This window comes from Rhodofomes roseus (genome assembly GCF_022264815.1).
Source record: "Rhodofomes roseus strain CIRM-BRFM 1785 chromosome Unknown C8Q71scaffold_2, whole genome shotgun sequence".
Lineage (NCBI taxonomy): Eukaryota > Fungi > Basidiomycota > Agaricomycetes > Polyporales > Fomitopsidaceae > Rhodofomes > Rhodofomes roseus.
The window spans coordinates 459,669-483,839 of NW_025952958.1; the positions used below are offsets into that span (position 1 = coordinate 459,669).

The 24,171-nt window shown below is 56.7% G+C and overlaps 10 protein-coding genes across 10 annotated transcripts; 2 read left to right on the top strand and 8 right to left on the bottom strand.

Annotated features, from left to right (window-relative positions):
- Positions 1 to 49: 49 nt before the first annotated feature.
- C8Q71DRAFT_720031 (uncharacterized protein) lies at positions 50 to 1,612 on the bottom strand (the record flags this gene model as incomplete). The annotated part of the gene is made up of 6 exons (XM_047921332.1): positions 50 to 123; positions 670 to 844; positions 867 to 1,013; positions 1,076 to 1,252; positions 1,309 to 1,445; positions 1,561 to 1,612. 6 exons carry the CDS (start codon positions 1,610 to 1,612, stop codon positions 50 to 52), a joined length of 762 nt encoding a protein of 253 aa, XP_047783538.1.
- A 199-nt stretch (positions 1,613 to 1,811) lies between these two features.
- Positions 1,812 to 3,636, top strand: C8Q71DRAFT_733085 (uncharacterized protein). The gene is made up of 6 exons (XM_047922308.1): positions 1,812 to 1,960; positions 2,013 to 2,418; positions 2,477 to 2,514; positions 2,566 to 2,684; positions 2,740 to 3,141; positions 3,207 to 3,636. Exons 2-6 carry the CDS (start codon positions 2,118 to 2,120, stop codon positions 3,214 to 3,216), a joined length of 870 nt encoding a protein of 289 aa, XP_047783539.1. The 5' UTR covers positions 1,812 to 1,960; positions 2,013 to 2,117; the 3' UTR covers positions 3,217 to 3,636.
- On the bottom strand, positions 3,479 to 4,775 carry C8Q71DRAFT_853042 (uncharacterized protein; the record flags this gene model as incomplete). Its single annotated transcript, XM_047926892.1, has 2 exons — positions 3,479 to 4,036; positions 4,584 to 4,775. 2 exons carry the CDS (start codon positions 4,773 to 4,775, stop codon positions 3,479 to 3,481), a joined length of 750 nt encoding a protein of 249 aa, XP_047783540.1.
- Positions 4,776 to 5,187: 412 nt separating this feature from the next.
- On the top strand, positions 5,188 to 7,320 carry C8Q71DRAFT_205268 (uncharacterized protein). Its single transcript, XM_047916999.1, has 2 exons — positions 5,188 to 5,601; positions 5,654 to 7,320. Exons 1-2 carry the CDS (start codon positions 5,290 to 5,292, stop codon positions 7,037 to 7,039), a joined length of 1,698 nt encoding a protein of 565 aa, XP_047783541.1. The 5' UTR covers positions 5,188 to 5,289; the 3' UTR covers positions 7,040 to 7,320.
- Positions 7,321 to 7,601: 281 nt separating this feature from the next.
- C8Q71DRAFT_720034 (uncharacterized protein) lies at positions 7,602 to 9,952 on the bottom strand (the record flags this gene model as incomplete). Its single annotated transcript, XM_047921333.1, has 8 exons — positions 7,602 to 7,641; positions 7,744 to 8,145; positions 8,204 to 8,322; positions 8,389 to 8,426; positions 8,494 to 8,905; positions 9,027 to 9,464; positions 9,523 to 9,588; positions 9,647 to 9,952. 8 exons carry the CDS (start codon positions 9,950 to 9,952, stop codon positions 7,602 to 7,604), a joined length of 1,821 nt encoding a protein of 606 aa, XP_047783542.1.
- Positions 9,953 to 10,581: 629 nt separating this feature from the next.
- On the bottom strand, positions 10,582 to 12,802 carry C8Q71DRAFT_205298 (uncharacterized protein). Its single transcript, XM_047917000.1, has 8 exons — positions 12,619 to 12,802; positions 12,496 to 12,561; positions 11,941 to 12,441; positions 11,480 to 11,891; positions 11,370 to 11,407; positions 11,189 to 11,307; positions 10,732 to 11,133; positions 10,582 to 10,676 (listed from the first exon to the last, which is right to left on the bottom strand). The coding sequence occupies exons 1-8, from the start codon at positions 12,679 to 12,681 to the stop codon at positions 10,667 to 10,669; spliced, it is 1,611 nt and encodes a 536-aa protein (XP_047783543.1). The 5' UTR covers positions 12,682 to 12,802; the 3' UTR covers positions 10,582 to 10,666.
- A 755-nt stretch (positions 12,803 to 13,557) lies between these two features.
- Positions 13,558 to 18,403, bottom strand: C8Q71DRAFT_205827 (aminophospholipid-transporting P-type ATPase). Its single transcript, XM_047917001.1, has 18 exons — positions 17,807 to 18,403; positions 17,664 to 17,750; positions 17,387 to 17,593; positions 17,169 to 17,321; positions 16,979 to 17,115; positions 16,664 to 16,913; positions 16,245 to 16,610; positions 16,040 to 16,189; positions 15,580 to 15,985; positions 15,468 to 15,527; positions 15,373 to 15,409; positions 15,179 to 15,315; positions 14,969 to 15,121; positions 14,892 to 14,917; positions 14,436 to 14,835; positions 14,279 to 14,377; positions 13,904 to 14,224; positions 13,558 to 13,842 (listed from the first exon to the last, which is right to left on the bottom strand). Exons 1-18 carry the CDS (start codon positions 18,242 to 18,244, stop codon positions 13,802 to 13,804), a joined length of 3,468 nt encoding a protein of 1,155 aa, XP_047783544.1. The 5' UTR covers positions 18,245 to 18,403; the 3' UTR covers positions 13,558 to 13,801.
- Positions 18,404 to 19,556: 1,153 nt separating this feature from the next.
- On the bottom strand, positions 19,557 to 20,926 carry C8Q71DRAFT_205842 (GroES-like protein). Its single transcript, XM_047917002.1, has 4 exons — positions 20,803 to 20,926; positions 20,421 to 20,746; positions 20,029 to 20,364; positions 19,557 to 19,969 (listed from the first exon to the last, which is right to left on the bottom strand). Exons 1-4 carry the CDS (start codon positions 20,831 to 20,833, stop codon positions 19,586 to 19,588), a joined length of 1,077 nt encoding a protein of 358 aa, XP_047783545.1. The 5' UTR covers positions 20,834 to 20,926; the 3' UTR covers positions 19,557 to 19,585.
- Positions 20,927 to 21,688: 762 nt separating this feature from the next.
- C8Q71DRAFT_733120 (uncharacterized protein) lies at positions 21,689 to 22,247 on the bottom strand. Its single transcript, XM_047922309.1, has 2 exons — positions 21,846 to 22,247; positions 21,689 to 21,785 (listed from the first exon to the last, which is right to left on the bottom strand). The coding sequence occupies exons 1-2, from the start codon at positions 22,011 to 22,013 to the stop codon at positions 21,699 to 21,701; spliced, it is 255 nt and encodes an 84-aa protein (XP_047783546.1). The 5' UTR covers positions 22,014 to 22,247; the 3' UTR covers positions 21,689 to 21,698.
- A 380-nt stretch (positions 22,248 to 22,627) lies between these two features.
- Positions 22,628 to 23,984, bottom strand: C8Q71DRAFT_205871 (uncharacterized protein). The gene is made up of 3 exons (XM_047917003.1): positions 23,826 to 23,984; positions 22,805 to 23,767; positions 22,628 to 22,735 (listed from the first exon to the last, which is right to left on the bottom strand). The coding sequence occupies exons 1-2, from the start codon at positions 23,880 to 23,882 to the stop codon at positions 23,060 to 23,062; spliced, it is 765 nt and encodes a 254-aa protein (XP_047783547.1). The 5' UTR covers positions 23,883 to 23,984; the 3' UTR covers positions 22,628 to 22,735; positions 22,805 to 23,059.
- Between the last annotated feature and the right edge of the window lie 187 nt (positions 23,985 to 24,171).

Sequence of the window (24,171 nt, forward strand, 5' to 3'; positions counted from 1 at the left end):
GGCCATACATCGACTCCAAGTCAGGATTTTTTCGGTTATATGGGCTTCATTAGACGTGTAGAGCCTCATAGTACTTGTCCCACACCTTACTGACTTCACCCTGATCTTCACTTGCGCCAAAACCTGCTCCACGACACAAGCGCTCGTGAGCGCCACAGCCTTGTGGCGGCCACATTGGCCTCTAGTCTTGCTCGAACAACGACCATACCCCATATCAAAGTAACGCCTCGCAGAATATTGCAGGCTCGACAATACCCGAGTGCATCCGGCGGCAGTGGGCACATCTACACCCGTGTTCACAGCTGTTTATGAATTTATCAATCCACGCGTACTGAATTGAATATGCATCCTCAAGAGTACTAGAAACGGTCGTCTAGCCTAAAATAAATGCGATTGAATGTGGTATTGCACGAGCTACTCTAGGTACAATATTGGCTACCGATGTCCGCTCCCTCTCCTTCCGGCTCGTCTGCCCATTCCGCTTCAGCATGTCCGCTCGCGCTCCGGATTCTCAGAGGGTAGGCGATGAGCTGCCTTCGCTCATGCTCCGGCCCTGGAAGGTCGCGTTTGGACGCGGTGTCAGGCGAGCTGCGTCACCGTCAGCAAGCACCTGCGGGGCTGCAGATGGTGCTGGTAGTTGAGGTGGACGCTGTCGCGGACACAGGTGACCTCCGATTTCGGAGTGCGTGTTCGTCCGCAGGTCGCCACGCTTGTTGATGACATAGTACGTGATGTTCACGCGCACTCGATGTGTGGCAGGAGCGCGTCCAGCAGCTCCGGCGACACGAAGAACTCCAGTTACACCTGTGACAATCCTTGTCAACAACCGTAAATGGGTGCACATCTAAATCCACGGGGCAACATACCTTCTGGTACATGTACCCATTCGACGGGCCCGACCACGCTTGTCTCGGACGACGGCACCTGGTCTGACCACTGGCCCACACAGAACTTGCGGAAGAGGTTGCCCAGACAGGCGTCGGGTGGTCACAGAGCTTGATCGCGTCTTCTTTCTGTGCATAGAAGGTTGTGTCAGTCGCACTCAGAGAGCGAGTTAGGGCTTAGCGCGACGCACCGACTGCTTGATCCAGATACTGTAGCGGTCGAGCCCACCGTACGCTGGACTGCGAGAGTCGCCAAATCGACCGTTCGGGTACTCGTCCCAGTTCTCGGTGCGTGATAAGTAGGACTTCGTGCGGTTCGCCCAGAAGATTGGTCGGATGGTCTCGTTACGCCTGTCCGAAGTAAGAAACTACGGAATACGTGTATGAGCCCTATGCGTAACGACAAAGACAGTGCGAGCTTTACCTTCTCCACGGCAGGCAGCAGCTGCGACAGGCTCGTGCTCTTGATGAACCCGTTCCACGTCTGGATCGGCGCAATGCCAGGCACGATCGGGACGGTGATGCCCCCAGCGCGGACGGCCTCGACCCACTTTTTTTTGGCTTGTAGTTGTCGAGGCTGGGGGCGGGGGCGGGCTCTTGCGCAGGGGCGATCGTTGGCCGATCGGGGCGATGGGACGAGTGCGCCCGAGTGAGAAGTGGCGGTGGAAGTGCTCACCGTGGGCGATGTGTTCAGTCAATGTTTCAACCGTCACGAGCGGCGCTGTCATGTGGTGATGGGCATGCAACAGCGCGTCGGGTGCAGGTTGTGTGCTAGAAGGCCTGGTGTACGAAGGAGTTGCATAGCATGTCCCGACGCAACTCACCTGCGAGAACCGTGCGAGGACGAGTCCTTGTTTGATTGGGTATCATTCAGTGTCAGAGAACACAAACATATTTCTCTAAAAACGGCCGCGTCGGGGTGTCAGGAGTCAGAATCAATAATCTCGCGTGCCTCCAGCGTCAAACCGGCCGGGCCGAGGGCGCTTGGAAGCTGACCCGTCCCTGTTGCAGTACCCACGCGGCTAGACCTCAAGGGTCACAAGTTCCCGCAGTGTATCTGGCCAGGCGGCGTGGAGGTACGCGTCCGCCTCATTCTTTCTTGACGCAATGCGAGCTTTACTCCGCCAGAACCGGCCAGAACCGGATCCAGAGACGAACGACCGCTTCTACGCTGAGCATGTCCGGCTCAGGGCGGAGAACCGGCGGCGCTATCAGACGGAGCGGGCGCAATTTATGGAGGACGCGCACGCGAAATGGTTGGCCAACCGGGCCCGCGAGGACGAGCACTGGCAGGAGCCACCGTACCCGGATTTCAGGCCCGTCGGGTATCTCAATACATTTCTGTACGCGTGGCTCGACAAAGTCGGCACACAGGTGTGGCCGGACAGCAAGCCGCGCTATGAAGGGGGTCTGGGCGATGTGAGGAAGACGGTGGATCTACGAGGCAAGACGTTGCAGGTGATCGTGAAGCTGGCGAACATCGTTTTGACCCCGGAGAAGCCTGAGTATGGAGGGGGGACATGGCACGTAGAGGGTCAGTCGAGCGAGCGCTACTGTTTGGCGTTCGTCGAGCTGAAGCTTGTGCGCTGCAGGGATGGACAACGAGGCGATAGTGTCCACGTTCATATATGTGAGTGCCGCGTCTTCAATTCAGTATCACGACTCACCGACGACGCACCAGTACTACGACACGGAAAACATCACAGAGTCGACTCTGTCCTTCCGCAACGCCGTCAACGAACCGCGGTATCATGGTCAAGGCGACACCTACTGCATGCGCCGTCTCTACGACATCGCCGCGTACGTCCTCTCCTACCCCATTCCCTTCACTACCTCACTAGCACGGCATTGAAAGCAACGAAACCTGCGTGCAGAACGTCGGTCAAGTCACCACAAAGCAAGACCGGTGCATCGCCTTCCCGAATCTCTACCAGCACCTCGTCTCGCCATTTTGCCTCGCAAACCCGACGCGACCGGGCCACCGCAAGATTCTCGTCTTCTTCCTCGTCGACCCGAACGTCACCATCCCGTCCGCGACGACCGTCGGTCCGCAACAGGAGGCCTGGATCCGGCGCGCGGTGGAGAGCACAGATCTGTGGTGGAAGCTACCGACGGACTTGCACATGATGATATGGGATAGGCTGGATCCGATGACGGAGAAGCAGGCGAAGAGGTACCGCGAGGAACTCATGGGGGAACGCACGCAGAACGTGAAGACGGTCGACAAACAGCGGTTCGGGCGATGGTTCAACCTGTGGTATGTGCTTCATTAATTGATCCTTGCAGTGGGGATGCTTGATGAGACACTGACTCTGCCCGTAGTGAACATTGAAGTCGGTCAGCTTGATGGTGTGGGTATCAAATTGGCACGAAGGCAGGAGGCCAGATACTCCAAGGGCGTCATGATTATGGGACGACGCGTCTAGTTGTTAGTCGGTAGAGTTCATGTCCACCTGAGCCCTCTTGATGGTCAATATTTGACGACAAAGGACATTGATCGAGATGCATGAGTCAGACATCCGTCTGCTGAGAGTTCGTTCCGCGACTCTCGAACTGGCACATCCATATCAAGCTCTGCACATGAACAATCTCGTTCATAATCGGTAAACCAAAGACTTGGTAAACGCCGCATGGAATCTGACAGCAGTCGAGCCAAACACCATGAGGGGCTCCGAGGAGATTACCCACAAGCCCGACACCACGGGTACGACCACCGCCGCCACCACGCCCGCCACCCTCCCTGGGCCGCCCCTCCACCCTCCAAGCATGTCCCTCAGCCACGTATTCCACACGACCTTCGCGCCCTCCGCCGCATGGCCCGCGACCGCAGCCGTGAGCGCGACGTAGCCGAACCACGCGCGCCACGGCCACGCCTGCAGCGCGTACTTGACGTACTCGTAGTCGAGCTCGGCGGGCGAGAGTGCGAGCACAGGCGGCGCGGCGTCCGCGGGGTGCACGCGGTGCGTGAGGAAGTGCACGGCAAGCAGGAGCGTGGCGGCGTACCCCGCCAGGCTGAGCACGCTCGTGGCGCGGCGCGCGGGCCGGGGTGCCAGGAGGCGCTTTGCGAGGCTGGAGAGCGGGTGGACGAGCAGCGGGAGGAGGACGAGGTATTTCTCGCCGAAGGGTGTTTGGTAGTATTCGCGCCCGAGGAGCTGGGGGATGTGGGTCAGCTGGCTGATCATACGGTGGTGCGTGTAGCAAATCGTCGGGATATGACAACTCTGCAGCCCAGGTGTATGTCAGCGGATAGGGCCCGGACAGTACGGGCTGAGCCGTACGGCTTCTACGACACGTTGCCGTTGCATACTAAGATAAACCCGCGGAGAATTAGCTTCAGATGCCATCATGTAGAGGGCCCGTACTTATAACGCGTGCCATAGAGTATAGAGTAGCCACCGGTGCGTCATCTGGAGAGGAGAGCCTCGCCCACATCTGCCAGTCAGAGGCTCGTGGCGAGTTCGTATTGGTCGCGGTGTCCCAGCGCAGCCAAGTAAGATGCCGTCTGCTAGGAAGTCTGCCTTCCGTAGATGACTTCAACCACAAGAGTCGTAGGTGCACGCGTCACAGCACGACTGGGCTTAAGGCGTTGAGTGTATACGGCGCGTCATGCCTCAAGGCACGATGCAGGGCTCTCCTCATGGAGCGACGACGTAGAGCGTTCATCCTAGAACACAGCTAGTGTACGGGAGTGACACGTACCATCACCTGCGACGACAGCGTTGTACCGCCCAAGCTTGCCAGGGCGGGCGCCGTCAGATGGATCAGGACGAACGTCGTTATGAACGGAGTTGAGCCATGGGAGAGCCTCGTGAGGATGGTTTGGGCTGCACGCTGCCATGCGGGGGCGGGACGCGTCGAGGACGACTCCGAGTCGTTCGGGATGCCAGACATAGCAGAGCAGCAGATGGGAGCAGGAAGAGTCCGAGATTTCCGGAGACGGGAGTGTGGCGGGAACCACGCCAAGTCCGCAGCATCTCCGGCTCCTGGGGCTCCGCTGGGAGACCGACCCCGGGGCGCACGTGCGGCTTCCGGAGCCCGGCCGGGCGGAGAGAGAGCGGGACCGAGCGAGTGAGCAGCGAGACTGAGACAGCTCCCAGACACGGCCCTGCTCGCTGCCCCTGTGCCCGCTGGCCATGCCGTACGCGACCCACCAAGCTCGCCGTCGTCCCCCTCCACGGCGGTGGAACGTGTCTGGCCGCATCCGGAATGGTCACGGCCGCCGAGTGGACGGATCTGGCAAGCCTCTGGATCGGGGGAGCACCGATGACCAACACGATATGTCCGCGGATACCGTCGGACAAAACATACGCTGCGGCCCTCGGCCATCTAAGCACTGTGTCGCCCCGTCTGCCCTATTGGCAGATATCCATGGCCGTGTACCCTCTCCTGCTTGCCCCCCTTCTCCATGTTCTGCTCTCATCGCGCCCTCCAGAACAACGACATCCTCCATGAGATATTCACCTGGCTCAGACCCCACGTCCTCCACGACGACCCGACACCAGAGGAGGAGGAGCGCAGGAAGGACGCCAGGCAGGACCTCCTAAGCATGGCGCTCGTGTGCAAGACCTTCTCGGAGCATGCGCTCGATGCGCTCTGGCGAGAGCTCGACGATCTGCTTCCCGTAATGCAACTCTTTACCGAGTCCCACGACCTGGAGGGCGACGGCATCACTGTCGGTGGCCTTGCGGGTGGCCTTGCGGGCGGACAGGACGTATCGGTGAGTCAACCCATGGATTTCAGCAGAAGCCCTCGCGAATGCTCCCACATAGCACTTCAACCACCTTATCTCTGAGCACGAGTGGACGCGCTTTCGGCATTATGCCAGAAGAGTCCGCATAATCCGCTCCTCTGGCTTCGGCACGTTCGAGGCCTCTATGCTCCTCCACCTTGGCCGCCGCAACACCGGCAAGGCTCTCTTCCCATGTCTGCGGTGTCTGACGCATACAGTCAGATCCAATCAGGACACTGGTCTGCTCTCATTAGTCACACCGACTCTCGAGGACGTCAAGCTCGAGTTCTGCGGCGAGACCTGGAGTGGGACTGAAAACATCGAGTCGCCTGCGATCGCACGCAAGGTGCGGGACTACGCCGTGCAACTGTGTCTGAGTACGGTGTGTTCCAACGTCCCAGAACTGAGACTCCTCACCATCACTGGCCTTGGCCGCATATCGTCTCTAGCGCCGCTTCTCCCCTGCGCTCACCTCGAGGAGCTGCACGTCCAAGACGCCGTACTCGGCCCCCGATCCCTCCGTACCTTAGCCTCCATCGACAGCCTCCACGAACTCGACATGTCCTTCGAGCTCACCGATTACGAGTTCTCTAGCTGCAGCGGCCTGACCAACCTGCGTAGCTTGTCGCTCTCTGGTCCCATGTACCAAATCCCGACCATCCTCGACATGGTCTCGTCCACGCACGTCCGCACAGTCCGCATAGCCGACCCCTCGAACAAAGCGACCTACAAAGAATGCACCGAGTGCGTCCAGGTTGCCTCCAAGTTCCCCCTCCTCGATGAATTCTTCCTGGTCGCCGACAACGGCTTCTCATTCTCCGAGTCCCTCGACGGACCACACTTTGTCAACACAAGCGTCCCACTCACCGAGCTTATCAGGCCGCTCCTTCGGCATCGCAGCCTGCGCACGCTCTCCATAAGCCGCTGGCAACCAGGCGGGTTCGGCTTCAGCGACGCCGACGTGGAGACACTTGCCACCGCCTGGCCGGGCATCGTCACGCTCATGCTCACCGTGAACCGCGCCGAGGCGGTCCCCTCCTTAAACGCGCTCGTCGTCCTCGCGCGGTCATGCCCCGCGCTGCGCACGCTCGAGCTCCCCTCGATCACGATCGCGTCCGCGGAGCAGCTCCGCCCGCCGGACCCGCCGCCGGCCCCGCACGGCCTGCGCACGTTCGAGGTCGGCGACCCCGACCGGCGCACGGAGGACTTTGACGCGAAGGAGCTCGCCCGCTGGCTCGTCGCCCTCTTCCCGCGCTTCAGGATGCCCGGCGACTGCGAGGACTTTCCCGAGTTCCTCGCAAAGCTTCTGGGCGAGCTCCAGCGCTTGCAGAGCGAGGCCCCGTCGACGGCTCCATCTGAGCCTGAGGAGGATGCGGTGGCGGCGGCGGAACAGGAGGAGGAGGAGGGCCGCGCTTCTTCGCCTTGAGCACGGCGCCACAATCTGGACTCGGGTCTAGCTGATCTGGATCTCGGCGCATGCCTATGCCATCCGTGCTTCTGTCTGGGACGTGCAGGGGTGATCGAGCCTGCGTTTGGGGTCGACGTCCCGCTTTTGCGTGTAAGGCGCCCTTTGTGGCGGCGGCGCAGCGCAGATCGTTTGCCACGCGTGTGCGCGACGTGGAGAAGCATGCGGGACGGGGTGCGAGGCACGCGAAGAGCGGCGGGGCGCGCCACCTGGCTGTTCGCAAGGAGCCTCAGCTGTGCGCGACTACCATATGTGCAGACAGCGCGAGCATGTGGGCGTCGCAAGGCAGAGGCAGTCTCGGGGTATATGCCGACTAAATGGGGCTGCCCAGGCTTACAGGCTACCTAGGAAATCTTCGCTCCGCAAGTCAGCGTTGCGGTAGTGTGCACATTGCCATACAGTACAACTTGACATTGGATCTCCTAATCAGGCTGTACGCTCTAGTTGATGGTGGTTTATCATCCTAGCGAGGGAATCTGTACACAGTCGGCTTCCGCACAACGTTGTCAATGCAGTAGCACTACTATATATCACACTCTTCGCGGAAATGCCATGCGTACACCCTACTATCCATCGAGTTCACCTGACCCTCAGTGTTCACTATGGCCGTGCACACCGACGACGTTAGTAATCCCGCACTCGCACAGTAAAAGAGTATCGCGCACCATAGATTAAATAATCGCCCGAACCTCTGCTCATCCACCGTCTTCACGATCAGCGTGCGCTCTTTCATGAGTTCCTCCCGATACTTCTTCGCCTGCTCCTGCGACATCGGGTCCAGGCGGGCCCAAATCATCTCCCGGAGCTCGAATGGTAGGCGCCACCAGAGGTCTGTCCCCTCCACCGCGCGCCGGATCCACGGCTCCTGTTGAGGCGCGACGGTCGACGCCGACGGGATCCTGATGTTCGGATCGACGAGGAAGAAGACAAGGATCTTGCGGTGGCCCGGCTTGGTGGGGTCAATGAGGCGGAATGGCGAGACGAGGTGTTGGTAGAGGTTCGGGAAAGCGATGCACCGGTCTTGCTTGGTGACGAGCTCGCCGACGGTTTGGGCGCAGATATCATCACTGTGAGGACGAACGTGAGACGCGATGAACTGAGAAGCGCGTTGAACATTTAACGCACGCCGACATGTCGTAGAGATGTCGCATGCAGTAGTAGTCGCATTGGCTATGGTATCGGGGCTCGTTCACTGCGTTGCGGAAGGAGAGGGTTGATTCTGTGATGTTGTCCGTGTCGTAGTACTACATGATGATACAATGCACCGTGAGCTCAGGAATGGGTTAGAGAGGGCAGACAATTCGCCTCACGTAAATGAAAGTAGACACGATGGCCTCGTTGTCCATCCCTGAATTCAACGTGGTGCTTAAGTTGGAAGGTACGGAGCGCACTGGGTAAGTCTAAGTAGGGCCCACCTTCTACGTGCCACGTTCCTCCGCCATACTCCGGTTTCTCCGGGGTCAGGATGATGTTAGCCAGCTTCACGATAACCTGGAGCGTCGTCCTCCGCAGGTCCACCGTCTTCTTCACGTCGTCCAGACCACCATCATATCTCGGCTTGCTATCTGGCCATCTATGCTCTGCCTGTGCGTCCTGCCACTCATCGAAGAACCGGTTGAAATACTTCACCTCCTTCATCTCCGGATACGGCGGCTCCGCCCATTTCTCGTCCTCACTCGCTCGAGTATCCAGGTAGACATCCCAGGCGGCGTCTAAAACCTTGTCCTTCTCTGCTTCATAGTGTTTCCGGTCCTCGGCTTGGAGACGATCGTGCTCTGAGCGGAAATGCTGCCATAGTTCCCGATCCGGAGTGGGCTCCAAGTCAAACTATGTAGTGGAGTGAGTTCATGGCCCCAGCGAGGAGAGGGCAAGCAGACCATACTTGCGGGGGCCATACACACTGCGGGAACTTGTGTCCTTGTAGGTCCAAGCGGGTGGGGAGTTGTACCTCCCTCGCTAGGTCAGACAGCACACGTTCAAACATCGGCACGGCCTTCTCCATCACTCGAGGAATGACTTCCGTCAGATCCTTGTAGTCTTCCGGGTCTACGTTGTTGATATACGGCGACGCCAGCTTGACCGTGCCATGCTCTTCGACGTAGAACTCTGAGGGCAGCCATTGGAAGTGCTCCGACTTGAACATCGCTGCGACGTCCGACACATGAGGTTGGAGAGGCTCCTGTGAGCCGCAAGCTATGGTACGCCCATAGACGACAGGATAGAGTGACGGGTGAACGAGGTTGAGCACCTTGCCATCAGATCCTGGATGCCAGTCTTTCACCGAGTCTGGGACGGACTCGAGAGGTGTGACTGCTGAGATGAGAGCAGCCTTCAGGGACACAGGGATCAATTGATCCGACTGCCAAATCCGCTCATAGGGACCAAACTAAGGAGCGAAGGTAAAGGGAGCCTGTAGAACCTGGCAGCGCACTGTACCGACGAACCTCAATGCCTGTCTCCGGGTCTCGAAGGGCTGCATACGCCTCAAGCTCGCCCATGATATAGTTTATCTGCGCATGCTCGTTGACTCGTCGTCCTCCAGAGACAAAGCCAAGTGAACGGACGTACCATATTCTCCGTAAGCTGCAGACTCCGATGCAAGCCCTGCTGCTGCTCCTGGACCTTAATCTCCTGCCTCCATTTCGCCTGCACCTTCTCGTCCCGGAACTTCACCCACCACTCGGGCTTCTCGCGGATCGCTGCGCTCAAAGCGCACATACGCAGCTCGATAAGCGTACGCGGGGTGTCCCTATCCGTAGGGTCGTCATCCTTCGTGGCGTAGTATTGCCATTCACCGTCCTCGGTGAATGGGTGTTTATATCGCTTGAGGGCGTCGGCAGGAGAGGACTGAGCATTTCCGTCGCTCGAAGTCATCCTTGCAGTGAAACAAAGGAGGCTAGCGATCTTTGACAACAAAGCAAGCTGGATTGGACGATCGTCGGGGGACCTGAGCACTAACTTTAAGGTACGGAGCCAAGGGCCATATAAAGATGCGGCGACTCGAGACCGCTACCTAAGGCCTGAGGGGTCGTCTCTGTACGAGATCACACGTCCCATGCTGGAGATGAGTCTAGGTATGCATTGCCGAGCAGCCTCGCGTATGGTGTCCATCGCACGCAGAACGGATTGGGTGTGGCGGTGCAGAATGAAATGAGTCAAGACTCGGAGTCCTTCGAGTCGCAGGTACCTGTTTGGCACGACTAGTACATTGTTGCCCAAAGGTCCCAAACAAGGTTACTTTGACTCGGAATATGTTGCCCAGTACAGTACGTACATTTATTCAAGTGGAGAAGGAAGAGGAGGACCGGACGAGGCATCCATTCAGCCACCAGCCGCTGTCGCACGCAAAGCGATCGAGTCATCGGCGCTCACTTTGGATTACAACACCACGATGTGGGAGGCGCCTAGACGCTATTTAGGATAGATACCGAGGGGGCTGAACGTGATATAATTGTACAGATCCATTTAATTGGAGGGACAACGTGGATTCGAGAGGTGCACAGGCTGAGGGTGCCAGTAGCCAGGGTATCGCGTGAACATGAGTCGAACATTCATTGATAGGTGCACTGGCACATCAGCTCTCAGTACTTAGTGTTCGCTTCATACCCACGACATCAGTACGCAAGTTGGCGGAAAGCACAGGGACCACATACCATAGATTGAACCCGCGCCCGAACCTCTGGTTATCGACCATCTGCACGATCAGTGTACGCTCCTGCATGAGCTCCTCGCGATACTTTTTCGCCTGCTCGTCCGTCATCGGGTCCAGCCGCTCCCATATCATCTCCTGCAGCTCGGTAGGGAGCCTCCACCACATGTTTGTATCCTCCACGGTGCGGCGGATCCAAGACTCTTGCTGTGGCGCCACGCTCGACGCGGACGGGACAGTGATGTTCGGGTCGACGAGGAAGAATACGAGGATCTTGCGGTGGCCCGGTTTCGTCGGGTCAGCAAGGCGAAACGGGGAGACGAGGTGCTGATAGAGGTTGGGGAAGGCGATACACCGATCTTGCTTAGTGACGACCTGTCCGACGACCTGTACGCATTTCTCGAACCTAGGGGAAGATATTATAATATAACGGTGCATCCCAGATAGACCGAGAAACGTACTGTAGGATCCCATAGAGATGCTGCATGCAATAGATGTCCCATTGCTCGTGATACCGCGGCTCGTTCACTGCGTTGCGGAAGGATAAGGTCGACTCCGTGATATTCTCGGTGTCGTAGTACTTCACCCGTCATCAGTCTTCGCCGAGCAGAACCAGCTTGCATGTGTGGGACGATGACTCACATAGATGAATGTCGACACGATTGCCTCGTTGTCCATCCCTGGAAAGCGTGAGGAGTTAGAACTACTCTTCGTATGTACGTGCCAAGGCTCCTAGAGCACCCACTGCTCACCTTCTACGTGCCACGTTCCGCCTGCATACTCGGGCTTATCGGGGGTCAGCATGATATTCGCTAGCTTCACGATGACCTGGGGCGTCTTCCCCCGCAAGTCGATAGCCTTCTTCACCTCGTCCAGCCCGCCATTGTAACTCGGCTTGCTATCTGGCCAGCGCTTCTCCTGTCTATCCAGCCACTCGTCGGACAGTTGATCGTAATAAGGCTTCTGGTTGTACTCGGGCCGCTCGGCGAGCGATGGCGGCTCGTATTCATCGTCCTTGCCAGGATGAGTGGCTAGAAATGCCTCCCGATGATCGTCGAGGAACCTCTCATACTCTACTTGCCAACGTTCGTGGTCCTCCGTTTGTAGCCGCATTTCCTCCTCGCACATACGTGCTCGGTCATCCTCTTCTAGACCAGGCTCATACTGATGAATAGTCAGCCTGCGTGTCCGAGTTGGATGACATTACACGCACGCCGTCTGGCCACACGCACTCTGGGAACTTGTGCCCCTTCAAATCCAAGCGCGTGGGGAGCTGTCTCCCCCGCGCTAGGTCAGACAGCACTCTTTCGAACATCGGCACAGCCTTCTCCATCACTCGCGGAATGACCTCAGTCAGTGCTTTGTGGTCTTCTGGGTGCACGTTGTTGATGTACGGCGAGACCAGGGTAACAGTTCCGTCCTCTTTGACGTAGAAGTCCGAGGGCAGCCATTGGAATCGCTCCGACCGGAACATAGGAGCGACATCTGTCGCGCGAGGCTGGAGCGGCTCCTTACCGCGGGCAGTGGTACGACCATACACGACAGGGTAGAGTGACGGATGGACAAGGTCGAGCACCTTACCGTCAGAGCCGGGATGCCAGTCCTTCTCCGAGTCCGGGACGGACTCAAGCGGGGCGATTGCTGAAACGAGGGCGCTCTTCAAAGATGCAGGTATGAGTTGGTCTGACTGCCAGATGCGCTCGTACGGGCCGGCCTTTGCAACATTGATCAGTGCATGAGATAGGATAGTATGGACCTAGCGGCATACCTCAATGCCTGTCTCTGGATCTCGAAGGGCAGCGTAGGCCTCAAGTTCGCCCATAATGTAGTTAATCTGTCATGCAGTCGCTACGTCGTCATTCTCAGTGATTCTGGTTAAGGTCACACGCACCATGTTGTCAGTAAGCTGCAAACTCTGGTGAAGGTCCTTCTGCTGCTCCATGATCTCTTGCATCCACTTCGCCCGTACCTTGCCGTCTCGGTACTTCACCCACCAGTCCGGCTTCCCGCGAATGGCTGCACTGAGCCAAGCAGGTGCACCTAAAATATGATCTTCCGAAGACGTGTTCAAGACAGGTAGTGATTAGCGCGATAGTGATGGATGGCGTGGGGCATGCCTGGCAACTTGAAGCGGCTCTATGTACGAGGCTGAGCTCAGCCTGAGACCCGGCCTTCAAGTTGATCCCGAACTTACACATCTCAGGTGCCCCTGGCGGAGCGTGTAGCACACTGTAATTGGTGCCCGGTCTGAATCATGGCGTCCCAACCAGCTAGGATTTGTGGGCGCGGTTCCGATACAGTACTGTCTGAGGCTGAGTACACGCAGAGTACACGGGTCGGAACGACGCGTTCGCGTGCTCGCGTTGTACGCGTTACGTACACGTTGAGACGGTCAACGAGAACCGCTTTGGTCATGACTTCAATATGTGGTACGTACAACCCAGATGCCGTCAAGACGCGGTGTGCTGATATTGGTCCATCTGTGTAGTGAACATTAAGTGATGCCCTTGTGACCGCGATTGGCGAAGTTATGTGTACAGTACTAGCAGGCTGAGTACTGTAGCGAACCTAACAACCCGGATGTCACACGTCACAAGCCCGCCGTCCGCCGCGGCGGAGACGGTTTTGGTCACTTGTCACATCCGACCCCGCCGCCGGCGCCGACGCTGTCACTGAGCGCTGGGGGCCGGCGCCTGCGGCGGGCTGACCCACGGACATGTCACGGGCAGCGGCCCTCAGGGCGGGTCGTCACACGTCACAGTCAACCCCGCCACGGCGACGGATCGTGTAAAACTGTCACACGTCACACCCCCATCCGGGTTGTTAGGTTCGCTACAGTATCTTGTTGTCCAGTTCACGACGTAGTTCGTTTCTGTTGGCAGTCGGTCGATGATTGAATGGGCTCAACAGTTGAGCCATCATGCATCATGATCCAATGGCTGACCAACTCTGATACACAGCAAAGCGACATCATCCAGTCACTACTATGTATTATTGGCTGTCAACAATCCATCGCATTCGTGCAGATACATGCACAGTTCGTGAAAAGTTCGAGAAGAGAACGACTTTATCCGTTAGTGCTTCGACCGCATGCTCATGGTCCTCATGGTAGGGACTGTAGAGGCAATAACATCAGTACTGAGACACCATAATGTCCATCGCGATCGCGGACTTACACATCATCAAGCCCTTGATGTCCTTTACGCGCGACTGCTCGATACCTTTCCTGAGCAGCAAGACGCGGAAACTCGACCAGACCAACAACAAGCAACCGAATGCGGCAGGGATCAGCCAGTACAGTGGCGATAGATGATATGAGCCGCCGAAGACGACGTGCAGGGGTGGCGTGTAGATGATGAAGATACCGAGGCATGCTCCGGCGAGGATGCCAGCAAAGTTGTAGTAGTTGCCGATGATCGACTTGCCGAATGGGAAGGAAAATTTGGCCTTGACGGCGAAGACGTTGAAGCACTGAATGATGAAGATCGAGAGGTACACTGTGGTGACGGTGTCATCTTGACTCTTTTCGGAGTAAATGAAACGATACGTACCAATAGACTGTGCCTTGCCAAGGGCTTCGACCTGCTGGGAGGCGTCGATTACTTGGCCTCTCGTATTGACGAAGGCAGGACTCGATTTGGTGAAGTAGGCTTTAGACGTTCATCCATCAGACTTAAGCCAGGTGTAGGTGTAGGGAAGATGACATACTGATGTTCGTCGACGACTGCACGTTCCGCAAGTCAGTTGGAGTGAATCCGTTCTTGTAGAAGACAACGAAGTAGGCAACGAGGGCCCCAAGCATCTCTATGACGCCGGCCTCCAGGTAGGCGTAGCTGAGTAGCTTGCCGTCCACCAGCGACTCATCCTCCGTTCGTTCAGTGGCGTCTTCCCAAAACTCTCGGCTAAAGGACCTGCTGAATTTGGAGGTCAGGGCTGATATCCGACTTGGCTGGATGATATCGCCCGTCTCTGTGTCGCGCCTAATCGTCTTCGTACGGCGGAGAGCCTTCCTCTTCAACGATAGGACCGACCGTTCATTGACAGGCTTTCGTGGAGCCATTCGCATGAGCCCGTCCTTCGTTTCTGGCTTGTCCCAAGCAAAAGACAGCTAGTGTCCGGCATTGATGAGCATAGGTTTAGCATCAATGACCACATGATACTCACAGCCACGAAGAGCTCAAAACCAAGGTCTGTTGATATATTAATCAAAAGGTGTCTTTGGGGCGTCACGACTTACATACCAATGACCAGAATGAGGATAGCTGACAGCGGCAGAGGTATGGGTACGACGACGTAGAGCAACTGCGGAATGACTTCCGGTGTACTGTGCGAGATGGTATATTGGATTGAGCGTTTCAAGTTCACGAAGATCTGACGGCCTTCCGCGACACCCTCTGTAATAAAGATATCAGCACGGACAAGGTGCAGCCATTGAACTTTCAGTCACTCACTAACGGTGGACGCGAAGTTGTCGTCAAGGAGGATCATGTTTGCAGCCTCTTTCGACACGTCGGAGCCGGAAATGTTCATAGCGATGCCAAGATCAGCCCTCTTTAGTGCCGGGGAGTCGTTGACGCCATCGCCAGTCCTAACCAAGAGTTGTCAACCAACAAGCACCGTCATAGCGACGATGGAGTGGTCTTACACTCCGACAATGTGACCGAGCGCCTGAGCATGTTTGACTGAAGAGATGTATGAGCAACCTGCACTATACTCAGATATGATATTATAGTGCCTTACCGATCTCAAGCTTGTGTTGAGGCGAGGTACGGGCGAACACAATTTCCTTTTTTGAGAAGACTGAAGTGCGATTGAGCTGCGCATTGACACACGTCATAAGACAGAAACCTACTCTGATCCCACTGCCAACCCTGCAGCCCGTCGATATCGTCGCCGTGCACAACTACCGCGTCGACCTCGTCCTCATATATCTCTTCGATAGGACGGCCCGCCTTTGCGCTTAGCGTCTCCTTCGTGTCGCCCAAGATGAGGTTGATTTTGCGTGCAATCGCCTCAGCGGTCTTGGGATGATCGCCGGTGACCATCATCACTTTGATCCCTGCGAGCCGGAGCGTGCCAATAGCCTCGCGCACACCGTGCTTCGGCGGGTCCTCGAGAGAGATCAACCCGCAGAAACAGTATTCCTCGCTGGGGTAGTTGCCGTCATTTTTTGAAAAGGCGTAGCCCATGTCGTACTGCTCTGAAGGCAAGAACTTCTGCGCGCATGCAATGACACGATGTCCGCGGGATGCCATGTACTGTATTTTAGAAGTCAACTGGCGAAGAAGACATCTAAACAATGAGATACGAACGTTATAGGCCTCGTCATAAGCCGCCTTGAACTCATCCGACATGGGCTCCATCTGACCGTCCTTGAGATACGTGGAACACTTAGCCAGCACACGCTCAGGTGCTCCCTTGATGTAGAGCGTCAAGCGACCACTCGCGTGAGGCTTGTTGAGCTATAATTTTCATTACATCAGTCTTGCTCATGATACATTCACTGAGAGCACCCACAATGACCAGGGCCCACTTGTTTGACGAGTTGAACGGGATCTCAAATACCTTCTGGTGTTGCTTGTGCAAGCCATCGTAGTCGACCTGGCGTCCCGCAAAGCGCGTCAGACCGGTCTCCGTAGCGTCGCCTAGGATCTGACGCTGGTCAAACGGCACGTCCGTCTTGTCGAACTTGACCCTCGAGTTCAGCGCGGCGATGTCAACCATCTCGCGCATACCGGGAGCAGCGAGGGTGAAGTCTTCGGTCGCGCCCACGTCGTTGTTCGACTGGAAGGCGGTGTACATCTTGCCTCCACTCCAGAGATTGGACACGGTCATCTGATTCCTTGTGAGAGTACCGGTCTTGTCCGTGGCGAGTAGAGTGAGCTGTGCGGCGAGTCAGAATAACCCAAAGCTGTTACAGGTCCCAACAGACTCACCGATCCCAGCGTTTCAACTCCCTGAAGATCCTTGACCAGCACGTTCTGAGCAGCCATCCGCTTGGCGGCAATGGACAGCAGAAGGGTGACGACTGAAGGAAGACCCTCCGGTACGAAGGCCACCAGAATGGATACCGCAAAGGTGACTGTCTCAGCACCCTTGCCTTTGTAGACCGTAGTAATGCCCACGACGAAGAACACGACTGCGAAAACGATGGCAATCGCTGAGACCAACATCACGAAACGTGCGCTGAGGACGACCATGACGGCGTGAGTCTTCAAAATGATGAACGAGTAGTAGACAGGACAGCTTACATCTCGACGGCGAGCGGGCTCTTGTTGCCCATCTCGCCTCCAGTGAGGGCAGCGATCTGACCAATGAGCGTGTGGTCTCCCGTGCGCACGACGACGCCCCATCCTTCACCGTTGACGACTAAGGTGGAGTTGAAGACCTGCAGCGGGCATCAGAGCCCGGATGGACAACCACATCGATAGCTCTCCGTACCAGGTTCTCAGCTTCGACCGGCCTGTGCGAGCTACCTTCCGGTTTTCCGAAGCGCTCTTGGGCCTCCGACTCTCCCGTAAGGTTGCTGTTGTCAACCTTGAGGTCCGTGGCCGAAAAGAGGATGAGGTCGGCAGGCGTCTTGTCGCCCGTGCGCTGTACCCACGTGTGGCCTGTCAGTATGGCGAAACTACCTCATGTAGATTGTGAAAGGCACCGACCAGCAGCACAACGTCACCCTTCACCAAATCCGCGGCCGGGACAGACGTGATCGACCCATCACGAACGACATGACACGAAGGTGGGATCATGGCCAAGAAAGATGCAAGGATAGCCTCCGACTTCTGCAGCTGGAAGAACTCGATGAAGGCGTTGATGAAGGCGACAGCGATGAGAATCCCTCCGAGGTACGTATTTTGGAAGTTGTCCTGTTGTGAGAAATATATTAACCCGATATCCAATTGCAGCCGAGGAAGTCAAATTGTCCGGTCATCATACCTTGAAGTCGATGCCTAACAAAATGTACTCGAGGATGCCGGCAATGATCAGCAGGATGTTGAACATGGTCAAGAGGCAGTCGAAATACTGAGTACGACGGAACCGATCAGACAGCTGCCTTAACACGGTCTCGATTGACATACCTTCTGCAGCGCGGACTTCTTCTTGGGTGGGGTGAGTACGTTGCGCCCGTCGCGCGCGAGCCTCGCCTTGACTTCATCAGTTGTGAGGCCGAACGAGGCGCTGGGGTCCTTCGTGTCGATGCTGGTGTCGAGCGCCGCACCGAGCTGGTCGTAAGGCAGATGATGTTCAGAGATGTCGACCTTGTCGAGCTCGTCAGTCTTCTTGCCCTTGCCTTTGTGCTCATCGAGGTGCTCATAGCCGGCCGCTGCGAGCTCCATGTCTTCCTTGGTCATCTCGCGCTTCATTTCCACGCCTCTGGGCCGGTGATGCTGCAACTTCTCCTCGCGGATGTCGCCATGATCGTCGGGGAACACGACTGCTCGTGTGCCGGGGACTTCCTCGTCAGTGGTGAGCACAGGGATGCCGGAATCGTCTTGCTGGCCTTTCTCAGGGTCCATCTCAGCGGCCTACGGTCAAAACTCTTCTGTGGAGCTGCAGGGGAGATAAGAGGGGGTGAGCGACCTCAATCGCCCCTTCGTTGAACTTATACATGGTAGCCTCCGGGCGGGCCAGAAAGATGCCTGATTCTTCCTCTGACGCGATGACAGAAGTCCGGAGACATATTTTCAGCGGTAGACCCTATCCGATTGCACATGCGCGCCGTGATTGGAGCTTGCTGGCGAGCCCTGCATGAGTTGGACGAACCGCCAAAAGCCCTCAGAGCTGATGGCGTGAATTCGCCCGCCACCACTGCGAGGTTTGGCGCGCACGTGGCGGCGCAAACCAGCGCTAGACCCATCCACGGAACAGTCTCCTTGACGAGTGACGCGACCCATCGAGCCTCGAGGAGGGGCGAACGCCTGGCTTTGTGAACGTTTCTTGCCCAGTTCCGACATCGGACATCCAAAGCGTGCCACTTACCCTACTGCTCTGGCGAGCACTCATCGTTACGTTTCAACACGCATGACCGAGTTTGGAGCGTGTCATGTTTTCCTGACGACCAGCTATGAGAGCAGATTGGAAGGTGGTCTAGTGGCTCACCTGAGGATCTTCCAAATGTCGCTTCGTAGTCTGGACGCGCGAAGTGCCCGAGTCAAGGTCCGGACTAGAGCGGACATGACAAACTGCTTCGGATAAGCTGGACGCGATGTACATATGGCAACCTTCCGACTCGCACCAGAAGATTTCGGGTGGATCACAACACAAGCACGGGTTACATAGATATCCTGAGAGGTCGGTCCGAAGGTGTCTGCTAACCACAGCTGGCCATATGAAGTACCGAAGTATAGCCAGTAACTCAGGCTGGCAGGAACATGATGCATATGAAGGGCCGTCGATGACATTCTAGTGTTGTCAGGCGGACAACACATACAAGACTACGACGCAGGAGTTGATGAGGAAGTCGCAGTGGAAGGTGAATGCAAACCACTGCTTGGAGTCGATCGCCAAGTGTAACGTGCGCTGATCGAGCCAAGGATCGTGCGGGTCCTCCCGGCGTGGGGCTTCCAATTTACTAATACGGCAGGTGTACTAGAATGTCCAGCTATCTGGACACGTACCCCATCTTAAATCCAACATAGCGCGAACGAAAGCTTGCAGGTCCTCCTTGTGCGATCTTCCCTGCGAAGCTCCGATGGCGATGGCCCGCCAGCCGCTGTTCGGTTCAACAGTTATATTTGTACTGCTTCTTGTGGTACATTACACGCTACTGTGCATCTTCTACCGCCGACTCCTACGATGACGTCCACACTCGACATCATAACCGGCGAAGCAAACATACCAGCACCGACGCACGAGCCTCACGCGACGGGGGCAATGTCTTGCGTCAGCACATACCGATAGCGCACCTTCCCGGCCCTCACGTTCTCTACCGCCTCCTTCGCCCGGCTCATAGGGAGCTCCTGGATCCACGGCTTGACGTTCTTCTCCGCAGCGAGCTTCAGCATTGCGTTGCAGTCGTCCTTCGAGCCGATGTGCGACCCGCCAAGGAACGCGCCGCTCGGCTGCAGGTCAAACGCGTGCATCGGCGGCAGCGAATTGTCGTTGTCGGGCAGGCCGACGTTGATGAACTTGCCGTGCACGTCCAGCATCGACATGTACGTCTTCAGCGGCCGGTCGGGGCGGAAGACGTCGATGGTGGAGATGAGGATGTCCAGCTCGCCGATGAAGGGCTTGTAGAAGTCCTGTCGGGCGGAGAGGCGTCAGGGGCTATAGTAGGCGGCGTACGATAGAGGAGACGTACATCAGAGTGTGTGCTGACAGCGTGCGTGGCGCCCATCTTCTTCGCTTCCTCAAGCTTTGTCTCGCTGTGCGTGAAGACGTACACTTCCGCACCCATGGCGGCGGCGAACAGGACGGCGTAGTGCCCAAGGCCACCGATGCCCATGACGCCAACCTTCTTGCCGGGGCCTGCGCCATTTCTCCTCAGGGGAGAGTACACAGTTAAGCCGGCACAGAACATGGACGCCGCATCCTTCGATTCGATTGCTTCCGGAATCGTGAAGACAAACTGTTGGTGAGCACGAATGGCGGTCGAGTAGCCTCCCTGCGCAAAGACGCCGTCGGGATAGTACGAGTTCTGTGCGCGTCGCTTTGAGTATGGCTAACGTCCGAAACGCATTCGGTGCCACTCACATAAGTGTCTATCATGCCATCCAGGCAGTAGTTCTCGTTGCCTTTCTTGCAACGCTTGCACTTCATGCAGCTGCCGATCTGAGCGCCGACGCCAACGCGCTGGCCGACCTTGAACTCCTGCACGTTCGCGCCGACCTTCGTGACAATCCCGACGATCTCGTGGCCGACGACGAGCGGGAGCGTGCCCGTGCTGCCCCATCCCTGGCTGAGCGTGTGCACGTCCGAGCCGCACACGCCACAATGCGTGATCGCGAGCTCGACGTCGTCGTCCTCAAAGGTCTTCGGCGGGTAGCTCACCAGACTGAGCGTACTCCATGCGGAGGGGTCTAAGCAGCATAAGATCAAAATCTGCAGGGGCGAACATTGGATACGAGCTACGAACCTGTCAGCGCGTAGCCCTTGAATTCAACCATGGTCGTGTAAGCTGCAGCAGGAGTCTGTCGCTGGGGCGTGCTCCCACAGGAGTCTTATATATAGGCTCTCACTGGCAGGATGATGCCTGAGAAACGGATGTGCCGTCTGTGCTCCGTCGGGATGGCACATCGGTCCGTGTCCGCGATCGACAACGCTTGTATCGCCAGTGGGGGACCGTCCTTGGAGGCGGCGGACCATCCGGCACGGCGGCATGGAGCAAAGGTGGCTCGCGGGGTCTAGAAAACGGCAGAAGAAATGAAGCCGTAAATACTGTGGCTCTCTTAGTAGTTAGTTGCTCATGTATGTACAGCTGCTTGAAGTTGGCTGCCGATGCGTATATTCCAAGATGGTAACCGCTCATATACGCGTCTGCCATGGGATATTCGCGCGTACATCTCGGAGAAAAGTTACGTCAGTTCATCAGTATGACCACACAATAAGAAAGTTGGGTACCAGTACAGGGTAGATCTGAGGCCGAGGTCCAAGTTGTGGTGAGCGATCCATTGGCGCAAGCTGTTGAAGAGGCATTGTACGAGAACTGGGGACGTTGCACGCTAGCGGGAAACTGGACTGTATACCTAGCCAAAGCCCGTGCCTTGCATGGGACATTGTGTGATACATCTCCACGGTGCCCATCAGCTGATGGTACGATTTAGGCAGATGGGGACAAGACAATGAAGAGCATACGCCAAGCCCCCTCCAGGAGACCCATCCTCAGCTAGAACATTCAGCTCCTCCATGCCATTAATGTCACTAAGAACTGTGTCGAGGCAAACCGCTGCGCCAGACACGCAGTGCGCGATGCGACAGCAAGCTGCGTCGATCGCAAGACAGTCTGAACTTGGCAGCGACAGGGTGCTACCGCTATGGGCAAGGTATTGTACTCCTCTCGGGGACACCTAAACCTTGATGTGTTGAAGGCAGCGCAAGATTGTCCCGATAACAATTCGCCTGTTGTGTCCAATGTATAGCTAGAGAGCGGGATTCAGGTCTAGGTCTCGGATGTCTCACCTCACTCGGGACTGTCTCGTACCAAAGCTCCATGTCGTCGAAGGCATCATGAATGGCCTCTTCGAGCGTCATAAAATTCTTGAGCTTGGTCCCCTCAGTGGTATCCGCCTTGAGTGAATCGTTGTAAGTATCTTCGTAGCCAAACCGCCGCAGAATAGTCCAAAGCATTGCTCCTTGGCGCTCCTAATAGCGTAGCACCTAGTCAGTAAGTTCTCGTGCGACATCGTGAAGAGTCTGATAAGCGCCTTGTTCCCGCTTTCGTCGAGCACAATGTGCCCGAGCGAGTGAGTAGGGGGAAATTTAGCTGCACCGTGTAGTTCCGATTGGCTCCTCTGGCCAATGCAGAGCAGTGAATATATTCTCTAGGGAGAGGCGATCGACCTTGTGTCAGTCGACAGCGGTAATCATCCCTGTTCATTATGCGTACATCCAGTACTGACTTCCAGATTTTTAGCATCCAAATGATTCCACGGGCTGGGCTGCGAATTTGCCGTGGTTTCTGTCAAAGGAAGGGCGCGAAAAGTTCTCCGAAGAGACTGGGGTCCTCCCGCTTGCTTTCCTGACTTTCGAAGCATTAGACTCATCACACTGGCGGCGGTCACGGAAAAGAGCTCACGATCTACAAAATAAAATCATATGCTTGACGTACAGCTCACTTAAATCGTGAAGCCGCCGCCGAGGTTGTTGCAAGACGCCAGTTCGAGCTTAAGGGTACCTAGAGCGGAACTGTCAGTGTTCGGCGGGTAAAAGAGGTAGCCGACGACGCGGGCTTACTTATAGTTACATGAGATAGGTGGCATTGTCCGCCGCGTCCTCCACTGGCAGAGCTACGGTGCTGTACAAGCTGAGCGCGGTGTCGTCCTCTGGCGGTATGGGATATCGACGCTGGACTTGGTCGACGGGAGGTAGTGCAGTCATCAGTTAGAAGCTCCAAGTTCAATGCATCGTAAACTAAGCACCATCAGACCATTATTTGCGATGAAGCAACGAAAGCACGACTATACTTGCGTATATTACAATAGTAAATCAGTACACCGGAAAGTATAACACAGTCGTAGTGGGTTATGAGGTCCGAGATTGTTGTACATCCGTCACGAAACGAGGTAGCGCAGGCAGCGTGGGTGGTATAAATATATGATGCGCGGAAGGAGGAGAGCAGTAACCTGAGAGATCGTGAGAGCGTAGAAGGCACTTAAGAGATGCTGATCATATACCTAGAACTCCAATGCCTCCTTGAACTTCGTCCCGCTCTCAAACTTGCGCATGGACCGTATGCTAGACGCATCTGATCCCTGGCGATGGGAGCCCGCTGCGGTCTGGACGCTGAACCTGCCCTCGCGGGTCTCCTTCGGCGTGTGGGGGCCATCAGAATGCTCGGTAGACGTCGGTGATGGTGACGAAGCGAAGAGATCACTGTAGCGCGTGGTCGTGTGCTCTGGGTGCTCCGGGGCATGGAGGTCGACCGAGTCCGCACTCGGGTCCTCGTCGCCCCCCGGGAGGTGGGTGTCGATGTGTAAAGGGGAATGGGCAACGGCGTCCCGGTCGAGCTCGCGCACCTGCTGTTCGCTTTGCGGTCGATAAGATGGTAATTCGTCCCGTGCGTCCCACTCATCGCCGTCCTCGCCGCTCGCCCGCACCCATCCTTCTGACCTCCGCCTCCCAAACACCCCCATCAATCTTGATAGCCATGACGGGGCGCGGAAGGTGCTATGAGGCGAATCTGAACGAGCCTGCTTCCTCTGCAGTCGTTGCGCACGCCGGAGCTGGCGCTCGTAAGGCGTAGGGTTGTACCATTTGAGGAGGATGAAGACGAGGACGCAGCAGATGAGGACGACAACTCCCAGCGAGACGACAAGAGCGATGAACGCCACAGGAGAGCCGTTTATCTCAGGTACCTCTGTCGCGCCGGACACAGTTTGTTGCTGCGGCCGAAGGACAAACCTCAGGATTCCTTTATTGCGTCACTGATATGGAACTCACAGGAGCGGGTACCTCTTTGACCGGAATTGTCTCTTCGATTTGTCGTATCGGGGGCATCGTAAGTGTCGTAAAGATGCAAGCTGGTCAAAATACAGAGCACAATAGTAATGTACAGGCGAGGACGGTTTGTGTCGTGATGGAAAGACGTTGGCAGCAAGGTGTGGGGTTGATAAGCGCTCAGGCGATTGGGTGAGGCGGGTCAGACCGGCCCGCCCGTGTCGCGACCAAATGCAGCCACTCCCGAACATCTTGATCACAGAGCTCCCGTCACGGAGACGTTGGCCACTACTTAACTTACTGGCATGCTTTCGGGGCATCTGAGCCGTAGGTTGTTCCAGCTCTTTAG

Excerpts from the sequence above, each read along its gene's own strand:
- C8Q71DRAFT_733085 (XM_047922308.1), top strand. The coding sequence starts at position 2,118 with ATGGAGGACGCGCACGCGAAATGGTTGGCCAACCGGGCCCGCGAGGAC. Across the intron at positions 2,515-2,565 it reads TAGTGTCCACGTTCATATAT|TACTACGACACGGAAAACAT; the intron begins GTGAGTGCCGCG and ends ACGACGCACCAG. Across the intron at positions 2,685-2,739 it reads CGTCTCTACGACATCGCCGC|CAACGAAACCTGCGTGCAGA; the intron begins GTACGTCCTCTC and ends CGGCATTGAAAG.
- C8Q71DRAFT_205268 (XM_047916999.1), top strand. The coding sequence starts at position 5,290 with ATGTTCTGCTCTCATCGCGCCCTCCAGAACAACGACATCCTCCATGAG. Across the intron at positions 5,602-5,653 it reads CGGGCGGACAGGACGTATCG|CACTTCAACCACCTTATCTC; the intron begins GTGAGTCAACCC and ends GCTCCCACATAG.
- C8Q71DRAFT_205298 (XM_047917000.1), bottom strand. The coding sequence starts at position 12,681 with ATGCAAGAGATCATGGAGCAGCAGAAGGACCTTCACCAGAGTTTGCAG. Across the intron at positions 12,442-12,495 it reads ATCCAGAGACAGGCATTGAG|GCCGGCCCGTACGAGCGCAT; the intron begins GTATGCCGCTAG and ends AATGTTGCAAAG. Across the intron at positions 11,134-11,188 it reads CATCTCTATGGGATCCTACA|GTTCGAGAAATGCGTACAGG; the intron begins GTACGTTTCTCG and ends ATCTTCCCCTAG.
- C8Q71DRAFT_205827 (XM_047917001.1), bottom strand. The coding sequence starts at position 18,244 with ATGGACCCTGAGAAAGGCCAGCAAGACGATTCCGGCATCCCTGTGCTC. Across the intron at positions 15,122-15,178 it reads CAACTTCGCGTCCACCGTTA|AGGGTGTCGCGGAAGGCCGT; the intron begins GTGAGTGACTGA and ends TCTTTATTACAG. Across the intron at positions 14,378-14,435 it reads GCAGTCGTCGACGAACATCA|CCTACTTCACCAAATCGAGT; the intron begins GTATGTCATCTT and ends GAACGTCTAAAG.
- C8Q71DRAFT_205842 (XM_047917002.1), bottom strand. The coding sequence starts at position 20,833 with ATGGTTGAATTCAAGGGCTACGCGCTGACAG. Across the intron at positions 20,365-20,420 it reads ATGGCATGATAGACACTTAT|AACTCGTACTATCCCGACGG; the intron begins GTGAGTGGCACC and ends CGACGCGCACAG. Across the intron at positions 19,970-20,028 it reads CTGTCAGCACACACTCTGAT|GACTTCTACAAGCCCTTCAT; the intron begins GTACGTCTCCTC and ends TCCGCCCGACAG.
- C8Q71DRAFT_733120 (XM_047922309.1), bottom strand. The coding sequence starts at position 22,013 with ATGCTTTGGACTATTCTGCGGCGGTTTGGCTACGAAGATACTTACAAC. Across the intron at positions 21,786-21,845 it reads ACGAGACAGTCCCGAGTGAG|GCGAATTGTTATCGGGACAA; the intron begins GTGAGACATCCG and ends TGGACACAACAG.
- C8Q71DRAFT_205871 (XM_047917003.1), bottom strand. The coding sequence starts at position 23,882 with ATGCCCCCGATACGACAAATCGAAGAGACAATTCCGGTCAAAGAGGTA. Across the intron at positions 23,768-23,825 it reads TCAAAGAGGTACCCGCTCCT|CAACAAACTGTGTCCGGCGC; the intron begins GTGAGTTCCATA and ends CTTCGGCCGCAG.